At 57.7% G+C, this 18404-nt stretch overlaps 5 protein-coding genes across 5 annotated transcripts in view; 3 read left to right on the top strand and 2 right to left on the bottom strand.

Annotated features, from left to right (window-relative positions):
- Window positions 1-938, top strand: part of GUITHDRAFT_137715 (hypothetical protein) — a gene marked incomplete at both ends in the record, with an annotated part of 5153 nt that extends 4215 nt beyond the window's left edge. The window contains 3 exons of the mRNA XM_005834030.1: window positions 443-622; window positions 733-803; window positions 866-938. Coding sequence (XP_005834087.1) covers window positions 443-622; window positions 733-803; window positions 866-938 — 324 coding nt within the window. The remainder of the gene's footprint in view (window positions 1-442; window positions 623-732; window positions 804-865) is intronic.
- A 339-nt stretch (window positions 939-1277) lies between these two features.
- GUITHDRAFT_107021 (hypothetical protein) lies at window positions 1278-3103 on the bottom strand (the record flags this gene model as incomplete). Its single annotated transcript, XM_005834031.1, has 10 exons — window positions 1278-1357; window positions 1452-1589; window positions 1686-1733; window positions 1784-1863; window positions 1918-2019; window positions 2069-2130; window positions 2184-2237; window positions 2305-2516; window positions 2599-2796; window positions 2854-3103. 10 exons carry the CDS (start codon window positions 3101-3103, stop codon window positions 1278-1280), a joined length of 1224 nt encoding a protein of 407 aa, XP_005834088.1.
- A 1227-nt stretch (window positions 3104-4330) lies between these two features.
- Window positions 4331-7417, top strand: GUITHDRAFT_137717 (hypothetical protein; the record flags this gene model as incomplete). Its single annotated transcript, XM_005834032.1, has 13 exons — window positions 4331-4520; window positions 4909-5682; window positions 5808-5848; window positions 5898-5999; window positions 6161-6259; window positions 6311-6412; window positions 6462-6525; window positions 6569-6803; window positions 6851-6881; window positions 7033-7076; window positions 7121-7175; window positions 7232-7323; window positions 7372-7417. 13 exons carry the CDS (start codon window positions 4331-4333, stop codon window positions 7415-7417), a joined length of 1875 nt encoding a protein of 624 aa, XP_005834089.1.
- A 307-nt stretch (window positions 7418-7724) lies between these two features.
- GUITHDRAFT_137718 (hypothetical protein) lies at window positions 7725-11968 on the bottom strand (the record flags this gene model as incomplete). The annotated part of the gene is made up of 13 exons (XM_005834033.1): window positions 7725-7778; window positions 7969-8058; window positions 8111-8188; window positions 8285-8451; window positions 8504-8562; window positions 8614-8726; window positions 8774-9574; window positions 9719-9900; window positions 9944-10048; window positions 10100-10256; window positions 10306-11536; window positions 11583-11662; window positions 11708-11968. The coding sequence occupies 13 exons, from the start codon at window positions 11966-11968 to the stop codon at window positions 7725-7727; spliced, it is 3378 nt and encodes a 1125-aa protein (XP_005834090.1).
- Window positions 11969-12450: 482 nt separating this feature from the next.
- GUITHDRAFT_137719 (hypothetical protein) lies at window positions 12451-16142 on the top strand (the record flags this gene model as incomplete). The annotated part of the gene is made up of 8 exons (XM_005834034.1): window positions 12451-12521; window positions 12592-14590; window positions 14694-14844; window positions 14964-15496; window positions 15547-15621; window positions 15681-15842; window positions 15893-15946; window positions 16050-16142. 8 exons carry the CDS (start codon window positions 12451-12453, stop codon window positions 16140-16142), a joined length of 3138 nt encoding a protein of 1045 aa, XP_005834091.1.
- Window positions 16143-18404: the final 2262 nt, after the last annotated feature.

Here is an 18404-nt window from a genome sequence, read left to right on the forward strand (position 1 = left end):
GGTTGCAGATGTAGTCCTTGACAACTTGAGTGAGGAGCAGAACATCACAAAGCTTGAGAGGATCAAACTCTGCGAAGATCTCCTCAACTACAGAGAAGACAAGAACGACGACAGGATCACCTTCCCTGCCTTCTGCTCCTGGTACTCCAGCATCGAAGAGAAGCTGCTCCCTCCCTCCCTCCCTCCCTCCCTCCCTCCCTCCCTCCCTCCCTCCCTCCCTCCCTCCCTCCCTCCCTCCCTCCCGCTTTCCGTCTCTCCCTCTCCTTTCCCATCTCACATTTCACGCCCCACCTCTCCTCTTTCTCTTCGCTCTCCCTGCTTCGAAAGCTTCTCTCTTAATGCCCCTCCATCCCCTGCCCCTTTCTCTGGACCGTCCTGCTCCCTCAGTCCTGTCGTGCTCGCTCCGCCCCCTTCTCCTCCTTCTCCCTCACCTTCCATGCAGTCTAAGGCCAGGAAGCTGCACCATCTCGAATCCTCGCACGGAGCCACCAGGATGTACAGCACGGGCATGAGCCAGTCCCTCTCCGCCTCCGACCTCCTCCGCCCATCCGCTTCTGACCATCTTGCCTACCCCATGGATCCCATCGAACATCTTGCCATGATCGAGCGGAGAGCAGAAGAGGTCAGGGCAGAGGAAGAGGGCAACGGAAGGAGGGAAGGAGGGGAGAGGGGTGGAAATAGAGGGACGAGGAGGGAGGAAGGAAGAGGAGGGGTGATGATGAGAAGAAGCAGGTCCGGCGCAAGGAGCAGGAGCTGGTGGAGAAGCGGAGAGCTCTCGAGCGAGATGTAGAGATGCACAACAGGTGAAGAGGAGGAGGAGGAGGAGGAGGAGGAGGAGAATTGGTCGGTGACGAGACGTGAGCAGTCGCTTCTCGTTGGTGGAGCGAAACCTGCAGAAGAAGATTCAGAAGCTGGAGAAACTTTCCAAGGATCGTTGATGACGAGGATGCGGAAGGGAGGGAAAGGAGATTGGGTCGGATACCTTGAGGGTGTGAAAGGATTATGAATAAGAATGTTAAACGCGTTGATCTTACAAGCGCTGTCGCGATAAGAATCTTCGCAGGGGCACCTGCGAGCGAGTCTAGTAGGAGGAAGCGAACAATGAGTTGAGGGAAGTTACGGTGGAAGAGGTGAAGGCGATTGAGCAGGAGAAGGAGCAGGAGCCAGACAGGCCGGTCAGCATGAAGGATTGACCAACTTGAGTTGTATTGAGAGAGAAATAAGTGCTAAGATTGCTTACGGGAGAGGGAGAGGAAAGGGCAACGCGAGAAATTCGCTCAGCAAAGGATGCCAAGGCAGTACCAGGCGCTGCTGTTGCTGCCCGCCGGAGTTCCCGAAATTGCTGAGCCAGATGAGCCTGAAATGCGAAGTGTCAGCAGAAGTAGAAAGGAAAGAGGGAGGAGGAGGAGGAGGAGGAGGAGGAGGAGGAGGAAGCTCTGCAAGGGAGGTACCTGCAGGGCGAAGCTCTTCGATCTGGGAGATCATGGCGTTGGTGAGACGAGCCTTGGCTGCCTCGTTGGCTGCTCCAGCTGTGAAGTACTTGCTCATGGAGTCGGCGACCTCCTGTGCGTACTGAGGCATCTGCAGGTCTGGCAGTTATGGCAAGGACGACGACGACCAAGAGCAGGAGCAGGAGCAGGAGCAGGAGCAGGAGCAGGAGCAGGAGCAGGAGCAGGAGCTAGCACGTGCCTGGTTCTTGAAGAGGTTCTCTCCCGCGGTAGCAGCAGAAGCACCTGCGCAAGGGCGTGAGGGCTCAGACTTTCCAGCTCGGCATGGGAGATACCAGGATCGACGACAGCATGGTTCTTCAACCAGTTGGCAGACCCAAGAACAGGAGGAACCGCGAAGTTCTCGCAGAAGGTCCTGGAGGAAGGCAAAGTCACCCCTCCCCTGCTTCCCGTCAGCCCCAAGACTTACTGGTCGAGCTTCAGGCCGCAGTATCCAGAGGCAAACCCAACGCAGGCTCCTCCGGCAAGGTGGTACTCGGCGATCTTGGCAGGGGAGCAAGACTCGTCATGCCTTGACGCGCATCAGTCAATCCAAGAATCGGAGAGCGTCAAGAGCTCACAGGGCGACGAAGGAAGGATCGGTCTCAGCAGTAGTCTCGCAGCTCTCGCACATGCACTTGACCTGACCGGGCCTGATCAGATCGCAAGTTCATCAACGCTCGAGGTCAGACTGACCATCTTGGTGAGGGCGGAGCACTGAGCCTGAATGCTCTGCAGTTGGTCGGAGACCTACAAGACGAGGAAGAGGTTCAGAATCCAATGGAGCCAGGCAAGTTGTACGGCAACGGCTCCTTACCCCCTCTGCGCTCAGTCTGTCCTCGTTGTACGTGCCAGTGCACTGTTGCGCAGCGAAGCATCCGGATGCTGCTGATCCATACATGGGCTGTGCCTGATATCCGTATCCCTGTGGCGCATAGCCCTGAGGAGGGTATCCCTGGGGCATGTATCCTCCTAGATACACTGTGTCAGAACTGGCGCTGCAGTCAGACAGCATGGACAAGAAGTACCCTGCCCCACAAGTTGTCAGTCAAGTGCCTTCACATGTCTCGTTCAAGCCTCACCATTGGAGCTGCTCCAGCTTGAGGATAACCTGCCGCAGCGACGGGTTGGGGAGCAGCGACAGGCGCCGCTGCTGCCGGTGCCTCGGCGACGGGTGCGGCCGCTTCGGGTGCGGCCGCTGCGTCAGCTGCCGGTGCAGCAGCAGCATCAGCAGCCGGTGCTGCAGCAGCATCAGCAGCAGGCGCGGCTGCCGCGTCAGCTGCAGGTGCAGCATCCTGCAGTTTTTGACCTAGCGCCATTGATCAAACAACTTCTGCTTCGCGTCGAAGGAGAATCAGCAACACACCTGGATACGTCCTGAAGTTCTGTGGCCACTGAACGGCTGCTGCTCTGGGAACTGCTACCTTTGATGCTGTGTTGAACTGAGGAGGACGGAAAACTTGAGCGTTTGGATTCCATGGCATCGCTACAGGCACGCTAGTCTGAAGCAGCGAGTCTGATGAAAGCCTCCTGCCCTGGAAGCCAAACGAGTAAGTATTTAGTTTCGAGGTTTGCAACCGCTTGACTGTGAAATGCAGAGAGTTGTTTGTTCCCATTGGTTCCGAAGGTCATGAACACTTCGAGAGAAGGGAGAGAGATTGGAAGGAGAGGTGAGATGGGTGACAGTGAGCAGAGCAGTGAATGACGAGCTTCAATTCTCACCTTGACGCTTCTCTGCACGAGCATGACAGCAAGAGTCACGCATGCGAACACAAGCAGTGCCCGCAATGCCGCCATCGCCACCGGATCTATTTTGGGGAGCAGCTTGACAGACTATATTATCCGAGCGGAGGGTGGGGTAGTCTGTTTAAAATTTGAAAAATTCTGATGTAAAATTGAAATTCTGTCTGGGGTTTGTACCAACACTGAGGAGAGTCAAGGTCAAAGTGCTCAATACGGTAGAGGGGAAGGGGTAGGTGGTAGATAGATGGAGTTTGTACCGTACGGGTACGATTCCCCAATATGAGTCGAGGAAAGGAAGGGTGGGTCAGTGGCGTTTTCCGGGCCTCACTAAGTTAGAGTGCCCGATGAGTGCCACTGCCGCCGGCCCGTGAATCATTCAAGCGGCGGCCGCGCCGCACCGCCGCTGGCTCAGCCACCGGGCACTCAGGCCGCCGCATGCAACCCCACGGCTCGGTCACAGTGGGGGGTGTCGGGCGCCGCCGGCTGCGTCGTGACTCCGACGCCGGCCGCCGAGTCGCGGTGGTCCCCCCGGGGCCCGGGCCGGGGAAGCCCCGGCGGCCCCCTGGCGGCGGCGGGGACTCGGGAGCCTCCGTGCCTCGGAGCCTCCTCGGAGGCTGCGGGGGCCGCTGAGTGCCGCAGTGCCGCGGGCGCCCGGCGCCCGGGATCTGCCAGTAGACGAAGAACCCGTCTGATCTTGACTCACGCCGGTGGCCGGGCGGCCGCCGCCCCCGCCCGGCCTCAGAGTCACGCTGGACTCGGTTGAAGTCCCGCAGTGCGGCCTCGCCGCCCGCGTCCGATCAGTGAGTACTCAATCCGCCGCCTCGCGCCCCGCGTCGGCGAGCCTCAGTAGGCGAGCCGGCGGATTGAGCCTCCAAACACGGTTGAACCTTCGGACCCGGCGGCGGCGGCCGCCCGGGCCGGCAGTGCGGTCCGAGCCGCGCCACCGGCGGTGACGGTCACCCGGGCCGGTGACCGGCCGGGCGGGCCGCGCGGCGCCCGGCCGGGCCGCGAGTCCCGGAGTCCGGGCCCGACTGCAGGCTGAAATGAGCGGCCGGGGCAGGCCAGTGGTGCCCCTCGACAAAAGGCGGTACATGGTCGATATGGCGCCATGCTCGAGGTGGGAGGGGCGAGTGAAGGGAGACGCGGAGGAGGAGAGCCAGCAGGGACAGAAGGGCATGGCAGACAACGAGGGCTGGGAGGAGCCGGAAGACTCAGGGGAAGGTCCTAGCAACCGCCCGCCCCTGAAGAGGAGGAGGTGGATCCCCGACGATGGCGATTTGAGGATAGAAGGTAGTTGCCTTGTGACATCACTCACTCTCCCCGCTCCCATTATCTCGTGCATGTCTTGTATGTCTTGTATGTCTTGTATGTCTTGTATGTCTTGTATGTCTTGTATGTCTTGTATGTCTCTTATGTCTCTTATGTCTCTTATGTCTCTTATGTCTTGTATGTCTCTTATGTCTCTTATGTCTTGTATGTCTCTTATGTCTTGTATATCTTGTATGTCTTGTATGTCTTGTATGTCTTGTATGTCTTGTATGTCTCTTATGTCTTGTATGTCTCTTATGTCTCTGATCTTTTCTCATCACTGATCCCGCCAGAAGTTGTGTGTAATTCCTGTTGCACCACCGCCCGCCTTGCCCCTGAAGCCCTGATACTGATGGTGTTGGTTTTGAAGCTTCTCAGAGCGAAGGCCTCACCGACGAAGAGCTTGCTCGCATGCTGCAACAGCAGGAGGACGAGGCGGCAGAGCTTCAAAGGATCCAGCAGAGGCGGGATGAGGAGATCGCCCGGAGAGAGCAGGAGATGTTCAACAACGAAGCAGGATGGACAGCCACGCCGAAACTGAAGAGAAAAACTCCTCAGCTGCTCGATGAGCTTCAATCTGCATGCCAGACGGCCGGTGAGAATGGGGACACACAAGAAGATGGGCCTTTGAAGGACGACGAAGAGTACGCCAAGATAGTACAGGAGCGTTGCAACATGGAGGCCAGACTCCAGGAGGAGAAAAGGCTGCGGAAACTCCACGAGGCTACGGGATGGCTGGGAGATCTGAGCGATCGCAAGCTACGGGAACGTCCTCAGAGAGTCGAACCCCCCAAGGAAGAGAGGAAAGCGCATCCATCGGGTGGGAAGGGGGCGAGCACAAATCGTGCGGATCCTGCGAAGAAGGATGGCAAGAAGGCTAAGAAGGACGAAGAGATGTGCATGGATGGACCGGCGAGCAAGACTGTGATGAATGGGAAGCTGAAGAAGAATGCAAAGAAGAAGTTTCCAAGAGCTTGTGACTCACCCAAGGCTGATAGCAGCACGCAAGAATCATCGCCTGGTGGAACTGACGAGAACCTCCTTGGTCGGGTGGTATTTTTCCGGGGGAAATATGGCAGAATAATCCAGAGAATGAATCCTTCGAAGCTCCTGCAGGAGATGGAGAATGGCCTTGAGATGGAATGTAACAGTAGCGAGGGGGAGGTTGGCCCTGCCTACACCGTTTGCTTTGAAGATTCTACTCAAATCACGCTTTCAGGAATCTCACCTCAGCCCCGCCTTGCTGCTTCCTTTGACGCTTCTTTGCAGGGTCCAATCTGAAACCTTTGCACATGGACAAGAACGGACAGGTCTGTCTCCTCCCTGCCAGTTTGAACGCGCAATGACTCGTGCGTCAAGATTGAAGGCTGTGTGCTGCCAATCATCGGGTTACTGTCCGGGCTCGCGCCGGGCGTTCTTGGGTCTTTACCTGAGTACAAACGAAGATATCCTGCATGGCAGGTGACCCAGCCTGCTATGAGTTTTCGTGTTGTCGTTGCCAAGTGGTGTACTACCTTCATGGATGTATGATCTCACTACCTGCGTGGATGTATCATTCGACTTGATACACCCTGGTTGCCTCGATTGACTGACTTGTTTCCTCTTGTGGTTTTGCTTCTCAGTGGGAGGACAACGTGTACTGCGATCGGAGTCCTGGGGAGTTGCAGTTTGAATACTACAAGTTTGGAGCGCTGTCGTTGCAGTGTGCAGAGTCGGCCAAAGTGAGCAGCACGTGCAACCTCCTTGAGTCCCTCACCTGCACGTGACCTCAGGAACGTCAAGCGTTGGCCTCCAGAATCGCAGCAGCCAGAGTTGAATTCTTGTCTTTAGATTCGCCATACAAAGAGCAGCTGGCGAATGGCTCGCAGTACAAGGTCGATGTACCGATGAGGATGATTGGATCTGCTGACGCGGAGTTTGCAGGTAGAAGTTTTCGACACTAAGACCGAGAGGGGATGGGGCGTGCGAGCTCTGGAGGACATTCCAGGTCTGTCCTTGGAAGCCTTGCTCTCCCTTATCCCTCTTTCTAGAGGGAAGAGCCGTGCTAGAGTATGCTGGGGAGCTGTGCAGGAAGGATAGGTGCAGGAGGGTGTGCGAGGACGGTCTGTTCCACGTGGGCAAGGAAGAGAGCCTCTCTCTCCCGTCAAAGGACGATTCGCACGAAGTAGCCGAGAAGAGCGACGGGTCCTGGGAGTCATGCGAGGAGTCTGACTCTCCGCCGAGACTGTCTCCGAAAGATTATTACTTCCAGCTACGGGGACACAGGTGATGGCTGGTCGGGAGGAGCTGCGGTGACGTTTGTTCTCGAGCAGATGGGATGTTGATGCCTTGAAGATCGGGAATGTGAGTGAGAGTTAAACACCTCCTCCCCTCCGCCTTCCCTCCCTTTCTCCCCTGCTCCCTTTGTCTCCTCTCTGTCTCTCTCTGTCGCTGTCTTTCTGTCTCTCTCGTCGCACTGCACTCTACCTTGTTGTGAGCCGCACCAACCGCACAGGTCGGTCGCTTCGTGAACCATGCTTGCGATGGGTTCAACCTCAAGTATGTCTGTCGACTTTCTTGCCCGCTCCCTCATCCTCCCCTAGGGCCGTTGACTTCCTGGCGAGCGCCAACGACATCAAGTCGGAGATGCCCAAGAGGGTGCGACTGACTCTCGTTGCGCTGCCAGCTGCTGATCCCCCCTGGTGTCTTGTCAGATCGCGCTAGTGTCGACCCGCACTATCTTCGCCTACGAAGAGTTGTCGTACAACTACAGGGGCGATGGTTGCAAGCCAAACGTGCGGACCCAGTGAGACAGAGGCCTCCAGTCCTTGCCAGGTGGTTGACGCCAGCGCAGGAAGTGCTTCTGCGGCTCTCCGTCGTGCCAGGGCTTCATCTGGTGACCTCTGGTTCATCTGGCGGACCTCTGGTCCGCCAGCCTCATCCCCCCCCCCCCTTTTTCCCTCCCTCCCTCCCTCCCTCCCTCCCTCCCTCCCTCCTCTTGTACATGGTTTATTCATTCTCGATGAGTCACTCTGAAGTTGTAGAGCGATGAAAGCAATTAAAAGATTCTTGAATGAGCTGCGCGAGAAGAGAGAAGGAATGATATCGAGGACGAGGACTTTGAGACGAGACGTGGAAGGAGGGAGTGAAGAAGAGGGAGGGAGGGAGGGAGGGAGGGAGGGAGGGAGGGAGGGGGGTGCGCAAGGATCAGATGATAAGTTCCATCACAACTTCTGTCGAAAGCTCGACCGTCTCCCCATCCTGCATCACCACAGCGCAAGTGTCTCCCCTAGGAAAAATCGTCATGATTGTAATCTCCATCTCCATCATCATCATGATCATCTACGTCATGATCATCGTCATGATCGACATCATCATCGTCATGATCGACATCATCATCATCATGATCTACATCATCATGATCGTCGTCGTCATTCATCGAGCACGTCACTTCGTACCTCTGATCTACGACGACGCCAGGAGCTCCATCCTGCATGATGGTACAGCCAACGACCCCCACGTTCGGGACCGAGTCATCGTCCTGTCAAGCCTGTCAGACGGCACTGTGCTTCCCTTCTCCGAGCATCTCTTACCTTGAGCTCTGTGACGTCAAACTTGCTCGAGGAAAGTGCAGACCCATCCGAGTTGATCGCCCGAGCCGTCAAATTACTCTGCACACAGGAGATAATGAACTTCAAAAAGGAGAAGGAGAAGCTTGTGTAGGTATGTATGCTCGCGTGCGCGTATAGGAAGGAGGAGTAGCGCACCGAGGTATCTTTTCCTGCCGTGTCACCGAGCCCCTCCATGTACGAGTCCCACAGATTCGCCTTCACATCCCTTGCCATCAGCTCTTGAGATCGACAGCAAGCAGCGCGTACCTGCTTGAGGAAAGTTTCTCTGACGTTGATGGGGAGGAAAATCGAGATGATCCCAACTGCCAGACAGCTCAGAGTCGTCGGCTAGCGGAAACGTCTCCACCGACTTACCTGAGGTGAGGAGGAAGGAGGCGAGCAGAGCATGCATGGTCGTGTTCCTGGGAGGCAGTCTGGGTCGCAGTCGGTGAGTCACGCGCAAGGGAGGAGGCGAAGGGGGTCACCTGGTCCAGACTTGAAGTCCTCCACGTTTGACCTCCACGTAGATGTCCGACATGAAGGACCCACCTGAGGCAGGAAAGAGATCGCTCGGAAGCTTTCGAACTCCCGTAATGGCCTTGAGAAGACGTCAGTCATCGTCAAGCACACGCGCGTCTCTTGTACCTCGACGTACGTCGGACAAGGCTCGTGCATGGCTACTTGCCCAATCTTTAGAGGAGCATCTGCTCCCCCGGACACGCGAACGATCTCTCCCCATCGCTTCGCCTTGGCTTTTGCGTCAGGCATGTCCGGGTGGATGACCAGGTTCAGGTTCTGGTCGGTAGAGAAGAAGCGGAAGAGCAGGTCCTTCATCAGCTTCGCCTCCTTCGATTCCGCGCTGGCTCGCTGGGGGTACCACACCAGCCCTCCCTCCACCTGCAGCCCCAGCGCGATCGAGCCGCCAGCGATCGTCCTGACCCCGAACACGCGCGTGGCCTGCAGTATGTTGCCCGAGTAGTCGGTGTGCATGGTAATGCAGCGGTACTCCCCGATGCTGCATGCTACCGACGGGCTTCGCCGATGCTTGGGGCAGACATAGTGCTCCGAGCTCAGCAGGTTCATGCCCACGAGCGAGAGCTCATCAAGGTCGTCGCATCTCCCGTGGACCCAGAGGTCGCAGACGGAGCACTTGAGGATCTGATCTTCAGTCTCGATCTCCTTGAGGACCTTGTCGCACACGCTGCAGTACCTTTTCTTCGCGTGCAGCTCCCCGCACCGGCTGCACTGCGTGTAAGCTTGCTTCCAGGCGTCCATGGGCTTCTTCCCCGGAGTTTTGGCACCGCACGAGTTGCATTTCACGCCATGGAGGCGGAAGATCCCCGCGATGGACTGTCCGATGGATCTCGCATGGAATCGAAGATGAACTGAGTGAATCTCTGCTGTCAACCTTTCAATGTCGTCACGTCCCACGCTATCCTTGAATTTCTGAACAAATCAACCTCAATGACGAGAACGCAAATGGAGGGAGGAGGAGATTGATGAGGATGAGAAGGGGAAGGTGATGGTGGTGTGGAGACAAGGGGACGGGATGTCCTTGAAGACGGGGAGAAGCTTCGAAGCTGACTGTACCTTGTAAATGCCTTGTAGCTTCTGCAGCTCATCGTTGTATTCAGTGACGAACGTGTTGATCTCGTTCGTGGCCTTGATCGTCATGTCCACGTCGTTGTCCTGCTTCGCCTCCTCAAGGATGTCGCTGTTGCGCTTTCTCTTCGACCGCTTTCCAGCATCTTTCGCCTCAGTCGTCTTCGGCTCTGCTAGTCAACATCAGCAGCACGACCTCTGAACTCGAGGGACCTTCACCAGGTGCCTCAGGGGCTTCCTCCACGGTCTCCTTCTCTCCTTTCTTGGAGCTCTTCCTCTCGTTCTTCTTCGCTTGCTCAGCCTCGGGTGCTGCTTCACCTTGGGACATCCATCAGCAACTCCTGCTGGGCTCACGGCGTGTGAAGTTACCTTCCCCACCACCGAGCGATGATCTCAAGCTCCGTCGGTTCTTGGCCTTGCTACTCGAGCCCACCTCCTTGGACTCGATCTCCTCTTCCATGTAGACAATCTCAGCGGAGACGTCCTTGCCTTTCTTGCTCTTCTTATGCTTTCCAGTCGTCGCCTCCTGCTCCAGCAATCATCACTCTCTCCATCACCACTCAAAGAATCTCAACCTCTGGAACCTCGTTGACTTCTGGACTTTCAATTTCAATCTCTTCCCCCTCCTCCTGCCGAGGACGGATGTACTCCCCGTTCAGGTCGTACCAGCAGTCCTCCTCCTGCCCTGCTCCTTCAAACCGTATCAAAGCTCTTCCCTGCTTGCATCGGATGATCTTGGCCAGCCACCACTCGCCCTCCGCGAACGCCTCGCACAGATCTCCTTTACTGAAAGCATTGTTGCCTGCCTTCTCGTTCTGCTTCGAATCTGCGTCGAACGTCTCTTGCACCCCCAGCTCGATCTCTTTCGACGACGCAGCCTGTACATCTTTCACTGCATCCTTAGAGGGAGTAGCGCCCTTGCTCTTGCGCTGCCCTGCATTCTTCGATTTACCGGGGGTGCTCTTATCAACAGCAACTTTCTGCTTGCTGCTTGCCTGTGGTTGTTCTGGCAGAGCTTGGATTGTGTTAGAATTCTTAACATGCCATATCTCTGACTTGGAAGAGTCCTTACGAACTAAGACAGTCTTGTTCCTAACTTTCACCACAGTCCCTTCATCGAATTCGCCCTCCTCCCACACGCGACAGCGATCGCCTGGCAGCCATTCCACCTCGTTCGCAACATCCTCTCCAGCCTTCTCGGGTGGAGTTTTGGATATCTTCGGCTTCGTCTCGTTCTTGGGCGTTTCCTTGGCAGGAGTGGACGACGTTTCGTCTTCAACCTCCTCATGAAAGATGAATTCCTCCTCCTCCTGCCGAGGACGGATGTACTCCCCGTTCAGGTCGTACCAGCAGTCCTCCTCCTGCCCTGCTCCTTCAAACCGTACCAAAGCTTTTCCCTGCTTGCATCGGATGATCTTGGCCAGCCACCACTCGCCCTCCGCGAACGCCTCGCACAGCTCGCCTTTCTTGCCCGCTACCCCTCCAGGTCGAGTGGGCGTTTCTTTACCGGCACTTTCTTCTTTCACCACATCGCTGACCATGAGCTGTGAGGGAGACTGCGAGACATCCATCTGCGAAGCCTCTGTGACTTTCTTCTGCTTGAGGCTCAGCACAAGCTTGTTCTTGCCGCCGCTCGGCGCTTTCTTGATGAAATCTGTGCTTGCAATCAACTTCTCCAGCTCCGCCACCAACGACTGGAAGTCTGCTTCCGCCATCAGCGACTTCTGATCCAGCAGCACATCGCGCAGCGCTTGCGACGTCACGCTGAGAAACTCTTCCTTGGTGCTGCACCGGGTCGAATCCGCCCTGGAACGAGAGGTTGAGAAAAGCAAAGGAAAAGGGCAGTGAGCACCTCAAGCTCTCGATCACTTCGTTGCACTTGCTCGAGAAAGTCTCGCTCAGGCTCTGTCGAGCTGCTGGTTTCACCTGCATCTGCACGCACATCAGCACGAGAAGCTTCCCGCGGGGCCGGCAAACCTTGTCGAGCACCTCCTGGAGAACCTTCTTGGCCGCTGCAGGAAACCATTTGTACAGCCCTTCCATCTCCTCCTCTGTCAGCACTATCCTGATATCATCATCTGGCGCGGGGATTGTGGTCGAGATCTGCTCCCCATCCTCGAAGAAGATCGTGTATAGCTCAGTTTCCTTATCGTAATCTTGTATATGTCCGATATACCAGTCTGTCTCGTCGAAGAGAACCTTCACCCTCCTACCAACCTCCAATGCCTGCGAGGGCATCGTTCTTTCGGCTGTTCCTGCAAGAGACACTGTCAGGAAACGCGCACGGTAGGGACTACACCGCTGCATACTCTATCTCTCAACTGATTGAAACCTTCTTCCCCCTCGCTCCCCTTCCCGCCCTCCATGAAATCTCGTCTCTCAGTCTCTCTTGCTGCTCGTCCTTCCTCGCATCCTACTCCTCTCATCTCTCGATGCCTGTCTGTCTCTACATGCCTGCCCGTCTTCTCCTCCCCTCCCTGCTCCCCGCTCCGTCCCTTTTCCTCGGCGCCCTCCCCGCCATTCTGGTTCAGTGCTGTTAAAAGCGTGCTTCTTTATTTGAAATATGCCTTATGTTGTTTAAAACCAAGTTTGAAATTCCGAATCATTCTTACCCCATGCACGGGGAGGTAGGAGGTAGGAAGCGCATGGGCGGGTGGAGGAGAGAGGATGAAGCAAGATGAGCTAACAACTCCCAGCATCATCATCCCACACTGTCTCTGATGTCCCAGCCGAACCGCCGCCTTTGGCTCCTCCTGCTCGCCCTCCTCGCCGCCTGCCCTGGGGTCAGCAGGTAAGTCCCTCTCCCAACGCGCCCCTCTATGCGGGCATGTCGCGTCTATGCTTGACTCTGCGATCGGCAGCTGGCCGTCATGGATCGAGATTCACGTCGAGCATACTTCTGCATCCGCGAAGCTGCGACCAGGAAACGTCACAATCTGTGACGGGGGCACCGCCAAATTGGCAGTGTCAGTGCAGGGCGGCACCGGCCCATGGAAGGCAGGATATGTCTTGTTGGGACGAGACACCAGAATGACTCCAATGCAGGTCACCATCCTGCGAGACAGCAAGTACTTCGATAGCCTGCTCATCAACCCTGCCGCCTTCTCCTGGTCCTCTACTACCCTTGCCACCGAGACCGTAGAGACGTCTCTTCCTGGGAAGTACACCCTGGGCAGGGTCTGCGATGCTCATTTCTGCAACGGCACAGTCAGTACTGCTCCCTTCGTGGTCAGCGTCGCGTCTCCTCCCACCGCACGGATCCTCCACTCGGGCCCCATCTGCCTGCCCCTTGTCAAGAGCTTCACTGAGAAGCTGCTTGAGCTGCAGGGAGTTCCTCCTTTCCAGGTCGAGCTCGCGCTGGTCGGGACGGACAAGACCGTCTCCGTCAAGTACCCGAGCGCCGGGAAGCATGTCCTGCCCAACGACCTCCTCTTGCACCGGGGGCTATGGGGCATCGTTCAGCTGTCGGACAACAGCGGCTGCGCTGCAGAGATGGAGAGCGTGACGTGGGTGTCAACGCTGGCCGTGCAGCAGGTCCCGACGGGATCTCTGTCGATCCGCAGCGATGTGTGCGGCAACGAGGACGCGCAGCTCGATGTGAAGCTCGACGTCGGAGTCCCGCCATGGTCGTTCAGCCTGCTCTACCCCAATGGGACCATCCTGAAGGCTGCGAACCTGACGAGGAGGACGTTCAGCATCAGCGTGGAAAACGTGGGGAGCTATTCCCTCGTCTCCCTCAACGATTCCGTATGCAGCAACGCCTCCATGCAAGCACAGAACAAGAACGTGCAGGTGTCAGCCAAGGGTGAAATCCTCACTGGCAGGATTTTGAACCGAACAATCCAGACTTGTCCTGGCGTCTTTCATGCGGTCTCGGGAGAAGTGCAAGGGAAGGGGCCATGGTCGATTGTTATTCACAGGAACGGGGAATTTTGGAGGAGGATCGAGCATCATAGAGACGACTCAGGCTCTGAGAAGTCTGGACGCAGCAATTTCACTTTCCAAGTGGAAGTTGCCGGGAATTACAGCCTGTACTCCGTGACAGATGCGAGGTCGTGCACAGTGAGGGGAGGAGGGCTTGTGCAGGTCGTTCTGATGCCTGCTCCCACCCTGACCATGACCACAACCTGCAAGCAAGACGTCGCCAGCATGGAGTGCGCGAGAGAGGCTGACAGGCTGGACGTTTGCGTGGGAGAAGAGGTCTCTGTGCGAGCCAACCTGACCGGCGATGGCGTCATCACCATAGCCAGTCCCAGCTGGAACGAGACGAAGAAGGTCAAAGTGGCAGCCCAGAACAAGTCAGGATGGGTCGTCCACCAAGTGGACCTTTCTCGCAGCGTAGAATTCAGCACCGGCCAGTACACCATCACCAGCATCACCGATCGCACCTGCTCTCGGACGCTCTCGTACCCTCTCCTTGTCCACCCTCGCCCTGTCTTCTCGCTCCGCGGCGGCGTGACTGACGTCTGCAGCTCGACCGGTCAGGCGTCGCTGGAAGTCCGGGAGTCGAGCGGGTACGGGGGAAGGTGGACGGCGCACATCCTGCAGCCGTCGGGGAAGGTCATGATGCTGAACTCTACGAAGCCAACTGCCCAGATGTTGGTGAAAGAGCCGGGCGTGTACACGCTGGTGGATGTGGAAGCGGGAGGCTGCAAGCCTGTCGTGGAGCAAGGAGTCGACGGGAAGCCCAAGACTGTTGCCGTGAGCCTCTTTGAGAGCCCCAAGGCCTCGATCTCGGGAGGAGGCAGCAAGTGCTCAGCTGGAGGAGCAGCGCTTGACGTGAAGATTCACGTGCAAGGAGGACAGCGGCCGTACAAAGTCCAGCTGGCCTTCAACGGGAAACCCCAGCAGGACTCCAAGGTGAGGGAGGAGGAGATGGAGGGAGGGGGAGGGCGAGGAGGAGGAGGAGGAGGAGGAGGAGGAGGAGGCTTACTTTCCGCAGGGAGGACCTCTTTGGCAGCAGGTGACGTCACCTGACGGTGTGCTGGTGCTTCCTGTCAGCAAGGAAGGGACGTACACCATCTCGCACGTGCGGGACGCGCGGCAGTGTGCCGCTGCTGCCTCGGACATCACCGGCAGTGCCATCATCAAGAGCTACCCGCAAGCCATCGCAGGTCAGGGCAGCCCATCCCCGCTCCCCGCTCCGCTCGCTCCTTCGTTTCCCCCGTCCGCTCCCTCCCCATCCATTCCCCTTCTCCCTGCCTATTGACTCGCTAGCTAACGTGCCGTGAAGGCTTCCAGAAGAGGACGTTGGGCTTCTGCGTGGGAGAGGCGGCGGAGGAGGTGGTTGTGTCTGTGAAGGGGAACAAGGCGCCTGCCCCTTGGAACATGACAATCCTCAAGGACGAGCAGTTCTACACCACCATCTCCGTCCCCAACTCCTCGCGCGATGGAGGTCACGTGACGTTCCGGGCGGAGGCCTCGGGGGACTACAGGATAGCCGAAGACACCTTCACTGACAGCAGAGGCTGCCTTGGAAGGGCGCAGGGCAGCCTCAAGGTCGTCGAGTACCTCCTGCCTTCCGTCGCTGTCCGCAGCTCCATCGCCCCCGATACCCGCGGGCTGTGCGAAGGAGCGGCCCCTTCGCTGGAGCTGTCCGGGAGCCCACCCTGGTCAGTCACGCTGGAGGTCAAGAGGAAGGGGGCGAAGGGCCGGACCTGCACCATCACCAACATCCACGACCGGTCGCTGCAGCTGAGCGGGAGCTTCCTGTCGAGGCACTGCGGGACGAGCGTCAGCGACGGCTTCCTGCCAGAGGGCAACCATGTCGTGACGTCACCTCCCCCTCCTCCTCCTGCCCCTCACCTCCTCCCCAGGTCATCACGAGCGTCTCCAGCGAATGGCGCAACGATGCGGGGGATGTGAAGACCTGCAGCAGGAAAGACCTCTCGGTGATCCTCCTCCTCCTCCTCCTCCTTTCTGGCCCTCACGCTGCCCTGTCCTCCCCCAGATCCCCATCCGCATCCTCGGCTCGCCCAGTGCTTCCCTCGCGCCGCTGGTCTGCAAGCACCTCTGCAAGGGGGAGGCAGGAGGGATGATGGTCAACCTCACCCACGGGACGCCTCCCTTCACCGTGCAGATCGAGGACGAGGGCAGCAACGTGCTGGAGCAGGTGAGGGCGAGCTCCTCTCCTGCCCTCCTCGGGTGATGGCTTGCCCGCAGGACTTCGAGTTCGAGGTAGGAGAGTTTCGCCTCGACAAGAGCAGGATCATCAAGGTTATCCTCCTCCCTTCTCTCCTCTCCAACCCCCTCCCTCCTCCTCTCTCGCCTCCCTCTTCCTCTCTCTCCCCCTCCGCTGCTTTCTCTCTCCTCGTCTCAGCAGCAGATGAAGCTGCCTCAGGGGTCGGCGCATGACATCTCAGTGGGGTCGCACAACTGGACGATCGTGAGCGTGAGGGATGCCAACGGGTAAAGGAGGAGGAGGGCGAGACAGCCGCACCGCTAACTGCAAGCATGGCAGATGCTCTTCGCAGAGCAGAAGGTCGTCCATATCCTCCTCCCCTTCAGTATCAGGATCCGTCCCCTCCTCACAGCAGCAGGATGTAGCATATCGCAAGCGATGATTTAGTCGCAGAAACATACAACAGACATGGAGCACGAGATCTAGTCGCCTTGTCACGCAAACCTCGCCATGTCCTCCTCCTCCTCCCTCGCCATCCGGCTCTGCAGCAGGGCAGAGTGGACGTCTGAGTTGAGCCTGCGGGGGAGAGAGGCAGAGGTCAACGTGGAGGTGAAGAGGAGGAGATAGATGTAAGATAGACTGAGCACGGGGGGAAGTGAAACAAGGGAGGAGGAGGACTGGGAGGAGAAGGGGAGGAAGACGAGGAGGAGGAGGAAGACGAGGAGGAGGAGGAGGAGGAGGAGGAGGAGGAGGAGGACGAAGAGATGGAGGGGAAGGAGGATATTGAGGGGGCGAAGCTGAATGGCTCACGTCAGAATGTCCATCCACTGGTCGTTACTCAGTTCGCTGCAGTTCAAGTCAGCTCGAGTCTCTTCCTCACGTTCCGAACCCTCTGTGTCTCCTGCTCCTCCCAGCGCCTCCTCGCTTCTTCGCCCTCCTGATGCCCGGTGAAGCGTCCTTCGTCCCCGCCGTCGGCACCCTTAGCATGCGCTCCTGCTGCCAGTCACCCGCGTCCTCCAGCGCTCACACCTTCGTTCCACGACTCTGCTCCTCCCTCCGCTTCCTCCTTCCTCCTTCACTCAAGGTTTCCCCTGCCCTAACGTCTCTGCTCCTCTCCTCCGCTCACTTTCCCCTCATTCACCTGCTCTTGTGTTGGCCTGATCTTGTCGTAGGTAAGCAATGCATCTGCCAGCAGGATATCACCCGCCTCCTCCTCCTCCTCCTCCTCCTCCTCCTCCTGGCCCTTCTGCTTCTCCTGACCCTCCTGACCCTCTTCTTCCTCCTCCTGCTCCTGCTCCTCCTCCTGCTCCTGCTCCTCCTCTTCCGTCTGTGCCTCCCCTTCTCTTACATTTCATCTTGCTCAGCGACAGCTGCGAGTATGAAGACTCTTGTGCCCATTTCTAAACTTGCAGTGAGTAAATTGTAGTCGTGAGGCAAGCAGGAGGTGGAAAGAAGAGAGAGAGGAGGGGGAGGGGGAGGGAGGAGGAAGGTGCACAATCAGGGGAGTGCACAGGACAAGGTTGTTCGTAGGAAGGATCACGAAACCTGTGCGCCGAAGAGGAAGAAGTCGTTGTTGGTGATCCTGCCCTCAAGAAATCGAGGAGCTGAACAACGAGCTGTTATGCAAGACGGTGGCAAAGAAGAGAACAAACAGGGTAAGGGGGAAAAGTTCAAGCTTGAGGAAGGAAGGAGGAGGAGGAAGGAGGAGGAGGAATGAAGGAGAGGAGTGGAGAGGGTTCACCCACCCGACGTGCCGAAACCAATTTCTTCGTTTCGCATTCCAATTGGCTGCAGGCGTTTTAGCATTGAATGAGAGTGAGGGCACAGACGAGGGGAGGAGGGGCTCGGAAGAGGAGGAGGAGGAGGAGGAGGAGGAGGAGGAGGAGGGGGAGGGGGAGGTCAGGGCATGGAGAGTGGGATGGAGGAGAGGGAGGGAGGGAGCAACCGATTCAGCCGCAGGGATTGGGATGCAGACGGAAACTTGTTCATACGCCATGTCTTCCCCCAGCACCTCCCGAGCATAAGTGGTCACATCCGCTGCTCGCTGCAGGACCTGAGCATAGTCCATCGTATCCTCTCTTCTCCTTCCCCTTCTACTTCCCACTCCGCTTCCGCTTCCCCTTACTCCTTCTGCTCCTGCTCCTACTCCTGCTCCTGCTCCTGCTCCTCCTCGTCGTTCTCCTCCTCTCCAATCCTCCTCCCAGGCTTGACGCGGAGGAACCTGGCAATCGAGTTGACCCTGACCCTCCAGCAGCCTCGCAGCCTCTCACCTTGAACCCCCTCCTCGCATGCGACTCGTCCTGCGGCATCAGCTCGTCCTTTGGCACTGGTGCTTCGAGCTCGTCGAAGGTTTCGTCCTCTTCCCGGTAGCAAGCAGAAAGTGCTCGCCTCCTCGCTCTGTTTGCTCGGAGGATCAGCCTCGCTATGTCTTGCCGTATCCTCTTTCTCGTGCCCTCCTCCTCCTGCGGCGATCGCATTGTGTTCAGGTTGGGATCCTGAAACCAGAAGGGCTTCTCGTTCCCCCCCTCCTCCTCCCCCTCCCCCCCTCGCTGC

This window comes from Guillardia theta (genome assembly GCF_000315625.1).
Source record: "Guillardia theta CCMP2712 unplaced genomic scaffold GUITHscaffold_27, whole genome shotgun sequence".
NCBI classification, from domain to species: Eukaryota; class Cryptophyceae; order Pyrenomonadales; family Geminigeraceae; genus Guillardia; species Guillardia theta.